The sequence below is a fragment of the Fusarium falciforme genome, chromosome 11, assembly GCF_026873545.1.
Source record: "Fusarium falciforme chromosome 11, complete sequence".
Lineage (NCBI taxonomy): Eukaryota > Fungi > Ascomycota > Sordariomycetes > Hypocreales > Nectriaceae > Fusarium > Fusarium falciforme.
The window spans coordinates 2260163-2279531 of NC_070554.1; the positions used below are offsets into that span (position 1 = coordinate 2260163).

The 19369-nt window shown below is 51.3% G+C and overlaps 6 protein-coding genes across 6 annotated transcripts; all 6 read left to right on the plus strand.

Moving 5' to 3' along the window:
* Positions 1–332: 332 nt before the first annotated feature.
* On the plus strand, positions 333–1551 carry NCS54_01366400 (MFS domain-containing protein; the record flags this gene model as incomplete). Its single annotated transcript, XM_053158843.1, has 3 exons — positions 333–1059; positions 1124–1243; positions 1292–1551. The coding sequence occupies 3 exons, from the start codon at positions 333–335 to the stop codon at positions 1549–1551; spliced, it is 1107 nt and encodes a 368-aa protein (XP_053014818.1).
* A 1514-nt stretch (positions 1552–3065) lies between these two features.
* On the plus strand, positions 3066–4610 carry NCS54_01366500 (Hypothetical protein; the record flags this gene model as incomplete). The annotated part of the gene is made up of 1 exon (XM_053158844.1): positions 3066–4610. The coding sequence occupies one exon, from the start codon at positions 3066–3068 to the stop codon at positions 4608–4610; it is 1545 nt and encodes a 514-aa protein (XP_053014819.1).
* A 1752-nt stretch (positions 4611–6362) lies between these two features.
* NCS54_01366600 (Hypothetical protein) lies at positions 6363–7418 on the plus strand (the record flags this gene model as incomplete). The annotated part of the gene is made up of 1 exon (XM_053158845.1): positions 6363–7418. One exon carries the CDS (start codon positions 6363–6365, stop codon positions 7416–7418), a length of 1056 nt encoding a protein of 351 aa, XP_053014820.1.
* Positions 7419–8634: 1216 nt separating this feature from the next.
* NCS54_01366700 (AAA domain-containing protein) lies at positions 8635–10965 on the plus strand (the record flags this gene model as incomplete). Its single annotated transcript, XM_053158846.1, has 4 exons — positions 8635–9835; positions 9888–10175; positions 10228–10686; positions 10739–10965. 4 exons carry the CDS (start codon positions 8635–8637, stop codon positions 10963–10965), a joined length of 2175 nt encoding a protein of 724 aa, XP_053014821.1.
* Positions 10966–11352: 387 nt separating this feature from the next.
* NCS54_01366800 (Hypothetical protein) lies at positions 11353–12852 on the plus strand (the record flags this gene model as incomplete). The annotated part of the gene is made up of 1 exon (XM_053158847.1): positions 11353–12852. One exon carries the CDS (start codon positions 11353–11355, stop codon positions 12850–12852), a length of 1500 nt encoding a protein of 499 aa, XP_053014822.1.
* A 296-nt stretch (positions 12853–13148) lies between these two features.
* On the plus strand, positions 13149–19310 carry NCS54_01366900 (NACHT domain-containing protein; the record flags this gene model as incomplete). Its single annotated transcript, XM_053158848.1, has 1 exon — positions 13149–19310. The coding sequence occupies one exon, from the start codon at positions 13149–13151 to the stop codon at positions 19308–19310; it is 6162 nt and encodes a 2053-aa protein (XP_053014823.1).
* Positions 19311–19369: the final 59 nt, after the last annotated feature.

Consider the following 19369-nt stretch of genomic DNA (forward strand, 5'->3'; position numbering starts at 1 on the left):
CCGGAATCTCGGAAACACGCCGAGGAAAATGCCCGGCCGAGCTCCATTTCCGACCGTGTTCCGGGAAACGTCTGCCGAGACCGGCTCCGAAAGCGGGTCCCATCAAGATGGACGAAGATCTCAGGCAAGGTTGGGGGGATTCTCCTTTCGATGGAGGGGCTATGGGCTTCTTGTTTTGTTCATGATCTATCGTGACGACTTTGTTGAATCCGCAAGCTTCCTCTGCGCCAAGCCCATGCCTAATCGCCCTGTGGTGCCACGAGAAAGCCCCTGGTCTCTGTCCGCAACTAGACGACAATGATACACCAACCTTGAAGCTTTGATTCGCAAAAATGACGCAAAATAACCGAAATGATCAGGTCTTGAAAGCAGAACGTGCCCTTCATGACCAATACAACCTCCTACCTCGGGCACAGCTGGTATCCTGCTTGGGAATCCTCTCCTTCTGCATGCTGATCAGTTTCATCGACCAGAACGGAATCAGTATCACTCAACCTACGATCGCCAAGGATCTTGATGCGTCGGCAACAATTTCTTGGGCGGGCACCTCGTCGTTAATCGCAAATACCACCTTCCAGATGCTATATGGTCGTCTATCCGACATATTTGGACGAAAGGCAGTCTTTCTCGGGGCCGTTGCGTTGCTAGCCATTGCAGACCTACTATGTGGCCTGTCACAAAATCCTGCCATGTTCTATGTGTTTCGAGGCGTGTCTGGAATCGGTAGCGGCGGTATCGCCAACATCGCCATGATCATCGTCAGTGATGTGGTCACCCTCGAGGAGAGAGGCAAATATCAGGGGATCTTCGGCACTATGGTAGGCCTAGGAAACCTCATAGGACCTTTTCTTGCCGCTGCTTTCATCAAGCGTTCAACTTGGAGAGGTTTTTTCTATATGCTGGCACCCCTTGGCGCCATTGCAGGGGTGATTTCATATTTGTTTCTGCCGAACAAGCCACCTACAGCGACCATTAAGGAAAGTGCAGCAAGGATTGACTACGGAGGTTCCTTCACAATATCCCTCGGGATCATTCTTCTGCTCATCCCGATTTCTGGAGGTAATTACCAACCCATTCATGCCCCTCTGTTCGGTAGCCATTATTGACCGCATGTTTGTTACAGGCGGCGCCTACTTTGACTGGAACTCGCCAATGGTCATCAGCATGCTTACGATTGGGTCCCTCTCTTGTCTTCTCTTCCTGCTCATAGAATGGAAAATTGCCAAGCTACCAATGATGCCTGGTAGGTCCTTTCAAGTTTGAGTATCTATAGTTATACTAACATGGACAGTGACAATATTCGCAAACAAGGAAGTTGTGATCTTATTGATCCATTCCTTTCTCTTCGGCGCCGTGTATCAGTCGTACATTTATTATCTCCCCCTCTACCTACTAAACGCCCGTCAATTCGAAGTACTCGAGGCGGCAGCAATATCAACCGCCTTGTTCACCTTTCAAGCTGTATTTTCTACACTTGGTGGCCTATACATATCTCACTTTAATCGTTATGGTGAGGTGATCTGGTTCGGGTTCGCCACCTGGACACTGTAGGTTATCTTCGCCAGCAATACTATTTATTATCATGCTAACCCCGAGGTTTCTTCTAGTGGTGCTGGTCTCTGTCTAACCTTCGATCGCAATACTTCACCCGGAGCCATAATTGGACCTTTGATGGTGATTGGTGTCGGAGTGGGCTGCATCTTTCAGCCGACGTTGGTGGCGCTGCAAGCCCACTCACCCAAATCCCGACGCGCCGTCATCATATCGAACCGTAATTTCTTCCGATGCTGTGGTGGTGCGGTCGGACTGGCGATCTCAGCGGCTATACTTCAAGCAGCTCTTCGATCTAAGTTACCAGCAGAATACTCATACCTGGCCGATAGCACATATGCGCTCCCGACTGACTTGGAGCCGGGGCCCAGTGCAGAAAGGGTGTATGACGCTTATATGCATGCGAGCCACTCTGTGTTTCTGATGCAGGTTCCGATGATAGGTGTGTCTTTGATTGGATGCTTATTTATCAAGGATCAGGGATTGGAAGGAAGAGAAGAGACCAGTCGTAGTGAGGAGGAACCTCAAGGGACGATGGTGGGATCGCAAGATAATACACCAAAAGTCTCATAGAACAGGCAAAGGACATTTCCTCATAAGTTCTCTATTTTAATAAGTCTACATGACTTTTACAATCACCAAGGCTTGATGTGGGTGATGGGCTTCCCCTTGGTGCCGAAGCATTGGCCATCATTGGCCGAATACTTCACTTGAGGGTTGTCTGGTGCTCCAGGGCCATCTATCTTGGATTTATCGCGGGAGGATTGGGAGGCAGAAGATGGAGGCTTGAGACTCCACAGCCAATCACCCAAGGAGCTGCACCGCCAGTATACCGATCCGTGGCATCAACTCTTCCCATCGCCAACACTTGATGAACCGCTCTCAAGCTGGGGGTACTCTACGGGGGGACAGTTTGCTCTATCTCGCGAACTGGTCCACTCTATCCCTCTGAACCGCCTGCGCTTCCTTCGGGACTGGATCCTGCAGACACATCTGTCGAGTAGATCTGCAGGTGCTGTCTTTGAAACACTCTGGGAAGCTGTGTTTCGTGGTGGGCAGCTTGGTAACACGACATCCTTCTCTACATCGGTAGAATGTTACTGTGAGCTATACCGCATGTGCATGAGAGAGGATAATTGCCGGTGGAGAGAGTGGAGGTGTTATTAGAGGCAGCGACATTGATGATGGGGCACTTGCTTGATAATTAGAGTACTTCGTCAAAGATACAGGAAGCATACTTAACTACACCATCTTTTACCTCTTCGTGCTATCGAGACTGGTCTCTTGACCAAGCTTGTGGCACCGACCAACGTGATATGCACCAAAGCATGATTTGCAATTCGAGTACAAGGATGTCGTCCTGATCCTTCTGATGAGTAATAATTGTGCAACTCGCGACACTGGCATCATCTCCCTTTTGAACAACGACAGATGCTGATCCCAACAGCGCTCAACATCCGGCAATAAAATTAAACAGAAATCGCCGTATTGCGCTGTAGTGGCCATTGTCAGCAATGGCTCGCAAGCCTCGAGGGCTTTCGCTACCCTTCGCTCTAACCTTGACCCTCACTATCACTATCGTCAACGCGAATTATCGGCCACAATGGACTCGTCAAGATCCCTGCCCAGACAAGATCAACGCCGTCATTCCCGTGGGCTCACCATTCGGCAATCACGAGACTGTACATGAAGCTATGAAAACGTGCACAAACATCACCGAGCTATCCATCTATACTGGCTTCTTCGGATGCACCGACTTTCCTGACCGCTACAACCTGCCCTTTGCGCTTGACGGCAGTGATCGCTATCTTTCAGCTCCTCGGGTCTTGACACTGGACGCCTACGAATTTGATGACATGGAGTGGAAAAATGTTCTCCCCCCAAGGCCGCATTGGTCGAACGACGACGGAAGCTGGCCTTCCTCGTCTTCACCCAACTTCATCATCGCGATGACTGTCGAGCTATACTATCACACCCGCTGGTTTCTTGATCGTCTATCTTATCCTCTGATGGGAATGTTCCGCACTTATGAATGGTGGAGCTGGTGGAATTCTGGCAAGGCAGCCAAGTGGTACAGATGGAGAAGGCTGCCAGCCGAGTACCGATTAAAAGACAACATGGAGCTATGGCTTGACGCCATGGACTTTTCCCATGTCCACACTCTTTCCATCAAACAGCATGGGACTCCCAAGCTGAAAGGAAACGCCCTTTTTCATCGTCTGCCACTGGCACTCACCAGTCTTCGCTCGCTCACCATCGGTGGTCGATGGGTGGACTGGAAGACTGAGCTGGAGAGGTGGGAGGCCGAACCTGGACCCCTGCCAAAGCAAAGGTTGAAATCCCCGAGGCCACCACGTGCTCTTGACTTTATCATGGCTTTGCCAGCCTCGTCTTTGGCCAATTTTACCTGGATCGAAAGTGCAACTATCGATGCACACGTTTTTGACGCTGTGCTTCAACACCATGGCCCGTCACTGAGACAGCTCAAGTGGATCAATGCAGAGGTTGAGAGGGATCCAAGGCCTACTTTGTCAACAGAACAGCTGAAAAACCTGGGGGAATGGGCCCCAGGGCTGGCGGACCTGACAATAGACCTGGACCGCGAGCAGCAGGACTGGCCAAGAGAAAAGCTCAAGACGCTGGGGCAAAGCCTGCCAAAGCTACAGAACCTGACAATCTACCTCAACTTGGAAGCTGTCAATCGCCAGAACGAGACGATGCACCCCGTCGCCCACTACGACTTTCCTTCCGCGCCGCAGTCTTTGGCACGGCCTCTTTTGGACGCCAACGGGGCACGCGACATGTTTCTGTTGCTTCAAGAGTCCCAGCCTGGGGATGAGCTCGAGAATGTCTTGTTCAGGGAGGGAGATTGGGATGGTCTAGACGATTTAGCCACGCGCTCCTACGACCTTTGGTCGGAAGGTCTGCGTAACTGGGCAAGGTGCACCCTCCTTGGACAGGACGGCGATCGACTCAAAGATGGCCCGAGATGCTACGCAGAGTACAACATCGAGTACGAGAGATTTAAAAAAGGTCGACAGGGGAAGGGGCTATACTAAAATAGCACCCGTGTTTGCCGCCCGAAGGATTGGGGCTCTGCTCGTGAGCCTCCAAGGTGGCCGACTCAATTTACCCCCTATGCAACGTTCCACTGTTATCGAGATGCAACTATTCTTATCCCGGCGACAGAGTACTGCACAATACAGAGCGGCTCTTAGAGCAAAGCTGATGCCTTTTTCAGAGGTTCATGGTGTAGCAAGTGATAGAGCACTTTCATTGACGTCTAAGCTTGAGAGCCGCCTCCTACATGTCATCTTCTGCCCTTCCCTTCGTCCTAATACCTCTCATACAATCACGGGTGTCTCGGCCACACAACGAGCTATCTTTACTCCGACCAAGTATATCCCTCATCCTTCTGCAGGAACACTTGGCAGTGAGACACGAGATCAACTGACACTGATCGATCTCGCAAAAGCTGGCCGGCTGAGTAAGATGGGATGGATCAAAGTGGCAGAGGCACAAGTGGAGTTTTGGTTTATAAGCTGGCAAAGATGATCTCGTTGCTGCACGTGTACCGTACCTATGCCATGAAGAAGCGTCCACGGATTCCCTTTCTTTCCATGGATTGGTCCTTGGCACCATCCTTTGCGCAGCTGGTCAGCTTACTCCTCGTATAGACAGTCCTAGCCATGACCTTTGATCACACAATCCAAGCTAGAATTCTCCAGCTTCCAACTTGCAAGTCGAGGCCTCCCGAGCACTATTCTAGTCTTCAACGTCCCAACGAATCAAGAACTTTAACTAAAGTCTCACAATAGATGGTTCAAGAAGTGCAGCCAGCCCTATCGCCCGAAACCGCAATAGGTGTCCCTGGCCGAAGCCACTATTTCATCGCCGCTGACGGGCTCAGCCCCTCCACCAAATTAGTGCCCGGCGCCGAAACAGATGGAGCTAGGTCGCCGATTCCGCTTACCTGCTGTAAACTTCTGACTTGCGTCATTTCAATTAAACGGGATCTTGGTGTCGGATTGCGAGATCGCAAGGACTGTCGCGTGGAGCTGCCAAGCTGTTTAATCGGCGAACAACGGGGAATACAATCCTATTTGGGCCATGAATTCGCGAGAAGCATTCCTTCCTAATGCGTGTCTTGTCTATTCTAAGTGTACAATTACCAATCTTCCCAAAACGAGTAACTGTCAACTCGTGATGCTACGCCGTAGGGCTGTTCCTTGAGCACAGCCCCCCTCGGACCAAGGCTCTCTGCGGGGGTCACCGACGCCACGGTTAAGCTTGTGGGAAGTGCGGCGGAGCTGAGCCTCGCCGACTCTGTTGTGCCGCTGTTAGTGCTGATTTCAGTGAGATGGGATTTCATTGGGACGGGCCTGGGCGCAGCTGAAAGCCTCTGATGCCGACGGGTGCAAAATAAGCGGCAAGAGGCTTGAGATTAGGTTCAACAGTACCTAGTGAACCCCGAAAATAGCATCATCGGCCACTGTCTCACTGCCTCTCGCAAACCGTGAGATGGATCTAGATCCCGATGATGGCTTCGGAGCTGCGCCCTCTGTCGTGATGGCTTGGGAAAAGAGGCACATTGAAGGTCATGAGCCAAGGTGAGAACTTCAATGATAAAAGGGACTAGATATTCCGTCGTTGAGTCCATTCTCATTCTCATCATTATCAACACCATCCTCCTCTCACTTCAACAACCAACACAACTCACACACACAACCTTCCAATCGTTGCTTCTTTCAGCTTCATCTCCAGCTTCAATTTGCTTCCTCTCTTAAGCTTTCTTTCCAATCTCATCCACAATGCGCTACTCTTACACTCTTCTCGCCTTTGCCGTCACGGCTCTGGCTCTCCCCACAGCCAAGCCCGCCGACGATGGCAAGTGGGCTCCCGGCAAGTACGAAGGCAAGGGCACTGGCTTCGACGATGGCAAGTGGACACCTGAAAAGTACGACAAGAGGAACGACGACGGTTCCTGGCACCCTGGGAAGTACGAAGGCGAGGGTACCGGCCACGATGATGGCAAGTGGACCCCTACCAAGTACGACAAGCACCATAAGCGCAACGATGATGGCTCTTGGAAGCCCGGAAAGTACGAAGGCGAGGGCACCGACTTTGACGATGGCAAGTGGACGCCTGAGAAGTATGACAAGCGCAACGACGACGGCAGCTGGCGCCCCGGTAAATACGAGGGTGAGGGAACTGGCCATGATGATGGCAAGTGGAATCCCACCAAGTATGACAAGAACCACAAGCGCAATGACGATGGTTCATGGAAGCCCGGCAAGTATGAGGGCGAGGGAACCGGCTTCGACGACGGAAAGTGGACCCCTACCAAGTACGACAAGAACCACAAGCGCAACGATGACGGTAGCTGGCATCCTGGCAAGTATGAGGGTGAGGGCACCGGCTTTGATGATGGCAAGTGGACTCCTGAGAAGTACGACAAGCACCACAAGAGGAATGATGACGGCTCTTGGCACCCTGGCAAGTACGAGGGTGAGGGAACTGGTCACGATGACGGCAAATGGACTCCTGAGAAGTACGACAAGAAGAACCACAAGCGCAATGACGATGGTTCATGGAAGCCCGGCAAGTATGAGGGCGAGGGTACTGGCTTCGACGATGGCAAGTGGACACCCGAGAAGTATGACAAGAAGAACACCAAGAGGAACGACGATGGCAAGTGGGCCCCTGGAAAGTACGAGGGTGAGGGCACCGGCTTTGATGATGGCAAGTGGACGCCCGAGAAGTACGACAAGAAGAACACCAAGCGCGCCGATGATGGCAGCTGGCACCCTGGCAAGTATGAGGGTGAGGGTACTCCCTACGACGACGGCAAGTGGAAGGGCAACTAATGGGTTTAATGTCTGGTGATAGACTGGGGTTGACTTCGACTGTACATATTGGGCATCTTGTTTGGAGCTTTTCCTTGTCCTTTTCGAGTATTTAGATTCATTCCTTTTTCTTCATACATAGAGTTCATACATAGCATATCTGCATATAGAACATACAGCTTGTTTACTTCACTTTCCTGACTATCAATAATAGACTTGTCCTTTCACAATTGCCTAGCTTGCTTGAATAATTTGATTTGACTTGTACATCTTGGAACACAATCTTACCCAATGATCGACCAAACAGCATCGGCTTATGGATCATTTTATTTTCCAAGTTTTCAGATGAAAAGACACCCGAGCCTGCTGCTCTTTGGCCTCTTCAATGATAATATTATCCATAGGGTTAGAGTAATTTTTCTCCAGGACAAGCGTGATTATGAATGAATCTTCTCAAGCGTCTGGCCGAAAGCTGTGTTCCACCAAAAGTCCAGAGCGATCAGGTAACGTATTCATCCCCGTCCACACTGGTGCACAGCTACCCATTCAACTCCATCACAGAAAATGGAGGCTTAGCATACAATAAGGAAATTCATTAAATAATCCACGCAGACTATCTTGCGTTGGTTGAATCGACCTACCACCTTTCACAAAACCTTACAACCAACTCCGTCGGCGTAGGGTAAGTAGGAACGGAACTCCGTCCCACCAAGGAGGCTAAGACAGGCTAAGGCTAGTCCACCAGGGTGATCCCTGTGCTCGTTAGTTGGCACGTTGGCTTGCCTCAAAAAATCAAGGTTCGGTCGATGCCGAACGCTCAAAAGATGGATGGACCAACATTACTCCGTCAATGGCCTGTTCAACCCAAGATTCAAATGCCGAAGAAGCGGCTGCCAATCAGCGAGAAAGGGCGTCTCAAGGCAGAATGTTGACTTGCATAGATGGCTGATGACTAGAGACTGGTGGCTGCATCTTTCAAGGCAGCTGAGCTCTTGGTGCGACTCTGGATGCAAGATACAGGGATCAGAAGTGGCTCACTTTTAGCCCCCAATGTCGGTGGCTGTGTCAGCAGAACGCCCGTGAAGAGAGGGGCCTGTTGCCTAGGGTGGGTGGCATTGCTATCTGTTGGCGTGCTCTTGTAGATCTATATGAGCGGTGTCTGTCGCATGCTATCTCTCTTTCGTGCCAAGGACTTCTTTCTCCATCCATTACACTCAACAACACGATACCGGCCATCATGGACAATCTAGAGAACGAGCACCTGATAAGGTACAAGGTCAAGTACATCGGCAAAGGAGGAGGCGATGTGATTCTCGACAAGAACCCAGACTTTGTCCCCGACGCAGAAGAGCCACCCATTTTTGAGCACATCGACGTTCGACTGTCAAGCCTGAGCACCATTTCGGACAAGGTCGACCTCGATACCCTTGTCAAAACCGAGGTTGCAACAGGACATTGCTACATCAACATCTTTTCGCCTGTTGTTGCTGAAGCCCTGCGATGCGTTGTCGACTACTTTCCGGGCGTCTACCTGTCGGAGAGTGTCATCAGAGTCCCTGAGCCGTACAACATCTTTGTCTTTTTCGAGAAGCAGCTCACAGAGTACCGCGAGAGACTCGAAAAGGCAGCTGAGACGGATCCATTGACTTGCGCGAACCGCTTGGCGAGCAAGCATATCGCCATCGTTCAGGACTTTGTCAAGAAGAGAATCCAGGCGCAAGTCGACGCAGAGAGAGAGCGCCATGCCAGAGGGTACGCCAGTTTTGACATGCTCTGGCTGCTCTACAAGCCGGGAGCCGACATGTACTTTGACCGCTGGAACATCAACGAGCATGAACCTTTTGTCATGACTGGCGTCGAGTTCACATTCATCAACGACGCTGCCGACTTTTACAAGGTCCGGCTCTGGAACATGGATGCCGACTTTGACCGAGTTGGACCATCGCCCTGGGAGTTCAAGGTGGATCGCTTTCCCGGAGAAAGGAAGATTGTCGACTTGCCTGCTTTTCCCTGCGAGTATCTTCACTTCTCAGAAGATGTTGAGAGCGAAAGCATCTCCGCTATCAAGGAGCATCTTGTCAACCGCGGAAAGAAGTGGTACGGCCTCAGACGCGAGGTTCGTCCTTATCACTTTGATGGCTTCACGACCACTTTTCCCCGAAAATCCTTCAACGACCTCGCCATCGTGGACAGCCGTCCGTTCCCCCGGCATCCCGAAGACCGCAAGATTCTCATCGACTCTATCGCCCATCCTTCAAGCCCGCTCAAGATCTGCAGCTGCGACAAATGCGAGGAGCGCATCTATCGCCATGCGGTCAAGCCAAAGTTTGTTGGCTACTCCAACATCAACCCCCAGAATGTGGAGACCTTGACAGAGCATCAGTATTTCCTCTGTGACTCCATCGTTGAGGCTTTCTTGTTCAAGGCAAAGTCGTGGCGTAAGTTATACTACTTGAGGGGTAAATCCAAGATACTAATAGTTGTTTATAGGCTACCTTCATGTTGATGGCTTCCAAGAGGCCTCTTTTGATGGTCCTCTCTTCGAAGACCTGGTCCTCAAGGATTCCTCAAAAATGTACATTCAAGACCTCGCAAAGCCATATGTCAGAGGCATCAAAGAGAACAAGCCGCAGAAGCAGCTTCGCTCCGGTCTTGGTCAAATTCACAAGCCTTCCAAGCAGAAACAGCCATGGTCACCCGAGGCGACTACAATCAAGGGCGACGGACTGACCATGCTCCTCCACGGGCGACCCGGAGTTGGCAAGTCGTACACGGCAGGTTCGTATTTAAATGACAACAGCTATAGGAGATTAAAGCTAACAGACTTTAGAATGCATCGCTCAATACACAAGACGACCTTTGCTTTCACTGGATACTTCAGACCTGGGCCCCAGACCTGACAGGAAAGATGAGAGCCTCGTCAGATGGTTCAAGCTCGCCGAAAAATGGGGAGCCATTGTCCTCATCGATGATGCTGAAGTCCTTCTCGATTTTGGTCGCACTGATCTTGTAGCCAACTTTCTCCGAGCCGCGAGCTACTTCAAGGGCATCTTGATTCTCACTACCAACCGACTCAGGGCATTTGACCACGTTCTCATGTCGCACGTCAATGCACAGATCCTGTATCCTCACTTTGACGATGAGGAACGTGCCAAGCTTTGGGGACATTTCTTCCAGAAGCTGGGAGCCGACACTGACGTAAACATGAGCGTCATGGAAGAAGTCAAGGACTATGTCAAGTCCGAGGAGATCCAGGCACTGGAATGGAATGGCAGGGAGATCCAAAGTGGTAAGCAACCATTCACTAAGAAACAAAAGTAATGTCACTAACATTGAAATAGCCTTCCAAGTCGCTGTCAAATTGGCTGAAGCCAAGGGTGACATGGATAACCAAGGACGCACCCTCGTTACCGTTGACAACCTCAAGCCCACCGTGCAAAACGCAATCGGGCTTCGGGAGTACATCTTGAGTGAAAGACGTCGCGATTGGCGCCCACAGCGTCCGCTGAGAGAGCACAGCTATGACGCGGTTGAAAGGGAAGAGGTGCACTCGCAACCTGAGCACTAGAACCGGGATGATGACCAGGGTGTTGAGGGTTGTGATCTTGCCAAGATTGAAACATCACGAAGCAACGAAGATTTGATACGGCCGATAACAGGTTGAAATAGTTTGTTATAGTTTTTGGTATCTGCAATAGCCGCCTTATGAATCACGATCACCACAGACTTTTGTCTCACCCTTGTTTCTCAGTCCCCGTGACATCCATGGGATCATTCTCAGACCTAGCCTGATTGGCTCATCCGGACTACGATATCGGACCCATAAAAGGAGCCGTTAAATTCCTCACAGCAGTTGTTGCCTAGGATGCATGCTTCAACTTCTGTCCTTTATATACGTCTTCTCTCCCCTTGATCCAGACCCATTTACCTTGAGATCAATTTTTCTCTGTTTACAATGGAGTCCCTACCTGACGAAATATGGCGCGAAATCTTTGCCAACTTCGAAGGGGATCTCCCAAACGAAAAATGGTGGATGTACGGAGTTGAACTCGACCTTTCACCCGTCAAGACCCTCATGTCGATATCTCGCGCGTGCAAAAGATTTCATCGCATAGTCGAACCTCTGCTTTACCGCACGATTCTGGTTGCGGCACATGATAATGATAATGAGGAATGCCTCGCTCAGTTGACCAAAAGACTGGTCTCTAACCCACAGCTGGGACACGACATTCGTACCATCACGCTGGACAACGGCTGTCGACGAGGAGATGATGACTTCAGGGAAGCCCTGAGGTCAACTTGGCTCTCCCTGGATGCACCTATATCCTTCAAGAGACAGCTTGGGAAGGAAATCGCCGACTACAGAGTGGTAGGGATGGCGCCTCTCATCTTGGCCCTGTCACCCCAGGTGCGGTTGGTTGACTATACCTTCGACAACACATCGCCGTGTACAATGTGGATTTTGAGCGGACGCCCAGATTTGGAAATGAGTCTCAAGGAAGACTATTACGACGACACTGAGTTGGCCGAGGAGGACGAGGAAGCCTTGAAGGAATATGAACTTGGGCGAAGAGAGACCTGTGCAAACTATGGCCTGCCGCATCTGGAGGAGGTACGCATTAGGCATGCAGACTGCACCGACAGTCACACCCCCATCGATGATCTCGAGCCAGTCCTGCTTCATCCCAACCTCAAGACGCTGCGTCTGCTCGGAATTGGCTGGCTATCAAGCCCGATCAGCAGCTTCAAGTTCCCAAACGAGCCATGCAACTTGGAAACCCTTGATCTCAAGGAATGCCTCTTTGACCATTCGAGCCTGAAAAACATCCTGACCCGCTGCAAGAAGCTGAAGTGGTTGTGCATGGAAACAGCCGACGCTCGAAGACACGACATGCATATTGACGAAGAAGAGTGGGATATTGACCTGAGCAAAATTGGAGACGTCCTCAGGAGGCTTGGCCACAACCTGGAATACTTCAGCCTTCAGACCATTGAGTATGACAACTGGGGTTTCTGCAACGGACGTCTCGGGTCCCTTTGTAATCTCAAAGCACTCCGACACCTTAAAGTCATTCTGAACAACTTCACCGGTCGTGTTAGAGATTCCTGGGAGACTGATCTAGAACAAGAGATACCACTGGCTGAAGCACTACCCCCGATGATCGAGACGCTACACCTGCACTGGGACGAAGAGTACTACAGCCACGTCGAGTACAAGCGCTTCTGCGACAACATCAACGGGGCCGTGTTCAAGCTTCTCATGGCAGCAGATAGCTTTCCCAATTTGCGCAAGATCAGTATGGAGAGGCATGGAGGGGAGAGACAGAATGGAGAGTCTGAATGGGACGAGAGCGTTGATGGGTGGCAGGTTGAGGTGACAAAGGAGCATTTGTGGCAGAGATACAGCTCGAGTGGATGCATGCGGACTCTCATTTACCTGACAAAGACGAGTTAAAAGCTACGCGAGGTCATTGATACTGTAAACAGATAAACAGCCGACGTTCACGGTGAGCAACCCGCCAAGAGTTGTTGGTTGCTCAGTGTCTCCAACACGAGCCATGACCTGACAGGCCAAGACCCTTGTCCTTGTGCTGTTGCCTGACTCCACCACGGTCGCTATTTAATTCACGGTTTTCCTGCGTTGTTTCACGCTGTCCTCTTCGCTTCATCTCAACTCCAGAGTCAGTCTTGGAGTTGTTTCTTCCTCTGCACTGTTCCAATCAATCTCACTTTCAACCTCATTTTTTCATCATGCCAAAGTCAGTCAAGACAGCGGATGAGTACGACTTTGTGGAACATGAAGAAACCGCCGTAAGCCCCGAGATCCTCGCCAAGATCCGTGAATGGCTCCAACCCACCGAATATCTCGCCGACTCGGGTGAGTTCCGGCGTCATCTCGCCTCGCAGGCTCCTGGCACAGGTCTTTGGATCTGCGAGACGGATGAGTACAAAAAATGGCACGACTCTCCTGACCATGGCAGCCTCTGGATCAAGGGCGTTCCAGGTGCTGGCAAGTCCGTCATGGCAGCGTCCATCATCCACCATATGAAGACGACTGAGAACTGTCCCGTTCTCTTTTTCTTCTTCAGAAACATTGTCGCAGCCAATTTTTCTCCACGCGCTCTCATTCAAGACTGGCTGGCTCAGCTTCTCCCTCACTCTTCCAAGCTGCAATTTGCGCTTCAGTCTCGCCTCGAGACCAAGCTGGAGGAGACTTCAGACAACGATCTCATCGACGTCTTCCTCAATGGAGCCTCTCGACTTCCAAAACTCTACTGTATTGCAGATGCTCTCGATGAGATGACGACGGAGAACAGACCTTTTCTCGACAAGCTCAACAGTCTCGCGACTCGCCGCCCTCAGTCGTTGAAGCTTCTCATCACTAGCAGACCCAAGCAACATCTCCAAAGCGCACTTCGCGACTCTTCAATCGTCCACGTCAGTCTCCAGCAACGTCTTGTGGATACCGACATCAACTCGTATCTTCGCCATCGATTTAATACAGCCGTTATGTCCGAGGACAAGCTTCAGATGAAAGAGGAGCTCATCGACATGGTCGCCAAAAGGTCTGAAGGCCTCTTTCTCTACGCCAAGCTCACCATGGACCAAATCGAAGCTTCTCTTGCCGACGATGGTCCAGCGGATATCAATGCCCTCGAGCAATCCCTTCCCATCGGCTTAGAGCAGACATATGCCAGCATGTTGGCCAAACAGCGTCAGGAGAAGGGCATCAGTACAGATCTTCAAGTGCTTGTTCTTGAAGCCGTCACCCATTCATCCCGACCTCTCCGGTTGAGCGAGCTAGCTAGTCTCGTCAAGTCCGTCTGTCCGGATCTCGATGCACCCACTGGCTTCAAAGACCTTGTTGCTACCTGCTGCGGACCGCTGATTGAGGTCTTGGAGGACGAGACTCTACAGGTTATTCACCACTCTTTCACCGAGTTCCTGCGCGGTGATACACGCACCGTCTCAAATGATGATGCATCCTCCGACTTTCCAGTCATCGACTCTCTCAAGGCACACAAGAAGATGGCCATCAACTGCCTCCAGTACCTCCAATCTGGAACTCTACGCCTCCGTTCTGAACCTCCCATCATCTCGACTGAGAACTTGGGAACAAGGCCAGATGAGAACGATAAAGAGTCTCAAGGCTTACGGGAATTGTCTATGTTTATCCGCACAGACTATAACGAGGATGGGAAAGATGGCGAGAAATACCGAGAGGCTCGCCTGCACCATCCATTTTTGGGCTATGCCGTGGAGAACTGGTCATACCACGCTAGCCATTACGACGTGAAAGACGACGAATTCTTCGCCACTGTCCAAGAATTCATCAGGCCTGAAGTCCTGGCGTTTCGAAGATGGCTCTCTCTCGAGTGGGGGTTGGTAGCGTGGGTGGATGGGTTTTGGCTGGATATCCCAACAGTTCTTCACATTGCCGCCTTTGCTGGCATGTCTGAACTTGTCTCGGAGTTGATACAGAAAGGAGCATCTGTGTCGGCTCAAGATGACCGAGAGCGCATTCCCCTCCATTGGGCAGCTGAAAATGGACATGCAAAGGTTGCATCGCTGCTCATCCAGCATGGATGTGATCCCAATGCTGAAGACGCGGATGGTCTGAAGCCACTTCACATTGCCGCCAAGAAGAACCATGCGTCAGTGGTAACGGTCCTTCTGAAAGCAGGTGTCAAGCCCAGCACAGGCAAGACAAAGATTCCCAAGGGGGCAATGTACTGGGTGGTTATTGAGGGAGAAAACGCGCTTCTACACGCCAGTCAAGCCGGACACACAGAGACTGTTGAAGCACTGATCCCATTCTGCAGTTCAGAGGAACTGGAACAACTTCTCTGTGAATGCTGCCGCTTCTCCCGGACCGACTCTGTCCTGAGTATTCTCGAAAAGACAGGTGTCTCGGCCAACGTCATGTGTCATGGGGGGTCTCCCTTGCATTTTGCTTGCGTCTCAACCAATGCCAAATGCGTCGAGGCTCTTATCAAGCGTGGTGCGGATCTCAACAAGATGGCAAGTTTGAGAACTTCAGAGTCAAGGCTCCACGCCTATCCTCCTCCAGGCATGACGCCTCCGTTGCTGGATTTGATAGATGTATGGAACAAGAGTAACAACACTGCGTGCCGCTCCATCCTGAAGATGTTGGTCAAGGCTGGGGTTGATCTCGATCAGACTAGCAGCTCCGGAGACACTGCCCTGAGAAAATTGGTCAAACCTACACAACGTTCGACTGGTGGCCTCTATGTGCCAGCACTCGAAGCCTTGCTGAATGCAGGAGCCAATCCCAATATAGGAGACTGCCGTGGAAGTGCTCCTTTGCATATTGTTGCCGAGAAGAATCGTAACCTTAAAGGTGTGCAACTGCTCATCAAACACGGAGCTGATCCGAATCAAAGAGGCTGTTCTGGAAGGACACCTTTCCACGAATTGATTGGTTCATTCCACTATGACAAACCAGAACACATTGAGTATGCAAAGCCCATCATCAAGCTCTTCCTTGACAACGGGGCTGATCCAGAGTGCCGAGATAACAATGGGGTGACCCCAATGGCCCTGGGCCCGCACAAGTTTGGACCCGAGATCTTTGGCCTGTTGGTCTCAAAGTGCAAGTCTGACTCGACCAAGAAGGAGTGCTGGTTCGGCTTGTCCAGGGAGTGGGACATTGCCAAGTTTACCGAGACTCTTGAGGGTATGCTTGCTGCTGGGATGGAGATTGATCAACGAGATGAGAGTGGTCTTACTCTTTACCTTCACTCTCTGACCCATGCAGAGAAACGACGCATCCTTAGAGAACACGGCGCTACACCTGGCCTCTCAGACAAACAAGGCAATAATGCCATCCATCTTCTTACCGCCGGGAATCGTGGAAATCGCAAAGCACTGGAGAGTCTCTTTGCAGATGGATTGGATCCTCTCAGTACGAACAGCAACGGAGACACGCTCCTCCACCATTGCGCAGCTGTCTATCACAAGACACCAATCAACTGGAAGTATGTGAGGTGGCTACTTAGTCTCGGCATACCCGTCAATGCTGTCAACAAACATGGCCAAACTGCCTTGCATGTGTTCATAGACAAGTTTTGCCAAGAGAACGAATCCAAGGAACGGCGAACCGACTTTATCTACGCCATAAAGGATAGCTCCAGCGTTGACTTTGAGATCCGAAACAACGATGGCTTGACTGCCCTACACATGGCTGCGATGAGGTCTGCGGTGCAAGTATTGCAGCTAGTGGACGCTGGGGCTGATCTCGGCTCCTTGACAAGGGACTCTCAGAATGCTCTTCATCTAGCTTGCCGAGCTCGAAAGAGCAATATCGTTGCTCAAATCCTTGGCCATCTGGGGAACCTCGAAGTGAACCAAGCAGATGACTTTGGCAGAACACCGCTTCACTATGCTTGTGCCTCGGGAGGAGCAGAGTCCCTAGCACTTCTCCTCAAGCACGGTGGCAATGTCAAGGTCATTGACTCACACGGATGTACTCTCCTTCACGCTTGCGCAGAATGCGCGGCGGAGCAGAAGACCTGGGAGATCCAAGCTCATACATCTGAATGGATGCGAAGCCCACGGGATCCTTTTCGGCCGAGTGGTTCTGTCAAGTACCCTCGAAGACACTGGTGGGATGCAGATATGCACAGAAAACCACCAGCGCCGGCCTCAGCTGTTGGGACCATCGTGAAGCTGCTCCTGGATGCCAGCGTGGACCCATCTGTCGTCGATCAGTCGCGTCGCACCGCCTTGGACATTGCAATCCAAGAGGGCTGCGTCGAATTTGTCGAAATTTTCTATCGTGACGAGGAGCTATTCAATGCAGCAACAAAATCTCTTGAGGAGAATCACCATGCTACTCGTTTCGTCGCCGCGACTCGACGAGACATGAAGGCCCGGATGGCGCTGATGCTGCCAAGGTCTTGTTTGGAGATGCTGAAACAGGATAAGGCTATCTTTAACTACACCGCCCACTCTCTATCACGCTTACTGGATCTCATGCCTCAGGACGACGTGGTGAAGCTGATCGACCAAGGCCTCGAAACTTCTCCGAAGAATCCTGCCTACTACGTTCTTCTGCAGGAACTCATGGAGCCCGGCCACCTCCAGCTCATCGATAGACTACCCCATGTCATAGCTCAGTATGGCACTTACGAGGCAGTCAAAGAGTTGCTGAGCAAAACAAGGGTCGGCGATGACGGTGCCGACATGTTAACTCCCCTCCAATTGGCCTGTCGTGCGTCAGAATGCAACATGCTCACGATCCAATACCTCGTGGAGAAACTCCATGTTGACATCAACATGCCATGTGCGCATATAGACGCAGAAGACAGATATGATGGGGATGAGCCTTCTCCAGGAGGGACTGCACTTCATATACTTGCATCAGCCGATCACTATTGGCAGTTGGATGCTATGAGGTACCTTATCGCCCACGGAGCCGATGTCAATGCTCTCAGTGGGAAGAAAGAGTCTCCAATTCACGTTGCGGCGTCTGGAGAGCGGAATGGCAGTGGAGATGAGGGCTTCTGGAGGTCGGAGGCCGTGAACATCCTTCTTGACCACGGTGCTGACCTCAACATTGTGGACGAAGAAGGCTGCGCTCCTCTCCACAAGGCGACCGACTCGGGAGATGCCACGAGGCAACTTCTTCAAAAAGGAGCGGACCCTACTGTGGGACGTCAAAGTCCGCTCTTCCGAGCCATTGATAATGAGAATCTGGAAGCGCTCGAGGCGCTGCTTGACCACGGCCTTAGTGTGAACACTGTCGACGAGGACAGTTTCAGCCATTTCTCGAGGCGGCCGCCTCGCAAGCGATATCCGGTTATGCCCGCTGCCTTTGTCAACAGGATGGGCACCGGCGTGCTAGGGTCCATGCCATTACTTCGTACTCTTGTGGAGCGAGGAGCAGATTTGTATCTACCGTTGAACGACCAAGAGACCATCATTCAGTATCTCTTTGAGGAACCGAGCTGGTACGAGGTTGCAGATACCCTGCTACAGGAACCATGTGTTTCACGAATCGACTTCAACCATTGTGACCAGATTGGTCGAACTGTCCTGATGGCTGCCTGTCGCTGGGAAGGTCGTGTCCCTGGATACTTTGAGCGTGGAAGAGTGGTTCCCAAGGCTCAAGGTGCTCCTATTCGTATCTTGGATCAAGGAGCGGACGCCACATCAGTTGATGACGATGGAAAGACGGCACTTCATCACCTCCTTAACAACGCTGCCATGCCAGATGAAATCGTCATTAACTTCATCAACAGAGAAGACGTCGCCCCTACCCTCTGGTTGCAAGACAATGACGGCTTCACACCATTTCACTGTGCTCTCCGTACGCTTCGACCCAGTGTTTGCAGCTGGTTCCTCGACAAAGGCGCATCAGCTTCTAAACCCGATCCTAAGGGCCTCACACCACTGCATCACATCGCGACTCAGTGTTTGAAGATTAAGAGAGAGCTACGCGACAGGTCATCCCATGAGGAACTTCCAAGCGACTACTTTGATCAATGCTTGTCCCTCTGGCAAAATATCATTGCCAAGGGAGGCTCTATCAACGCTACCGACAACGCTGGAAACACTCCTCTGCATACATACCTCTCAACCCCAGAACGGTCTAGCAACACACGCCGGGATCCAGGAATTTGCCATGTTGATCACTTTGACAAGCTATTCCCACTAGACAGTGAGGTCGATGTCTCGGCTGTCAACAACGCGGGCGAGACAGGGCTTCACATCATCACTTTACGAAAGAAGCCGAGGTTCGGCAAGACTGGTCACGACAAACCTCTTTTTGAGGTACTTCTAGGTAGAGGAGTGGACCCGCTGAAGGAAGATTCCAAGGGGAGGACTGCTTTGGATATTGCGAGCGCTTGTGGGAATGATGAGATTGTGGGAGTTCTGCGAAGGAAGTAGTTTGTGAGATGAGGGGTGAGGGGAGTGTAGATTCATTGGTACAACACTTGAACAAGGAA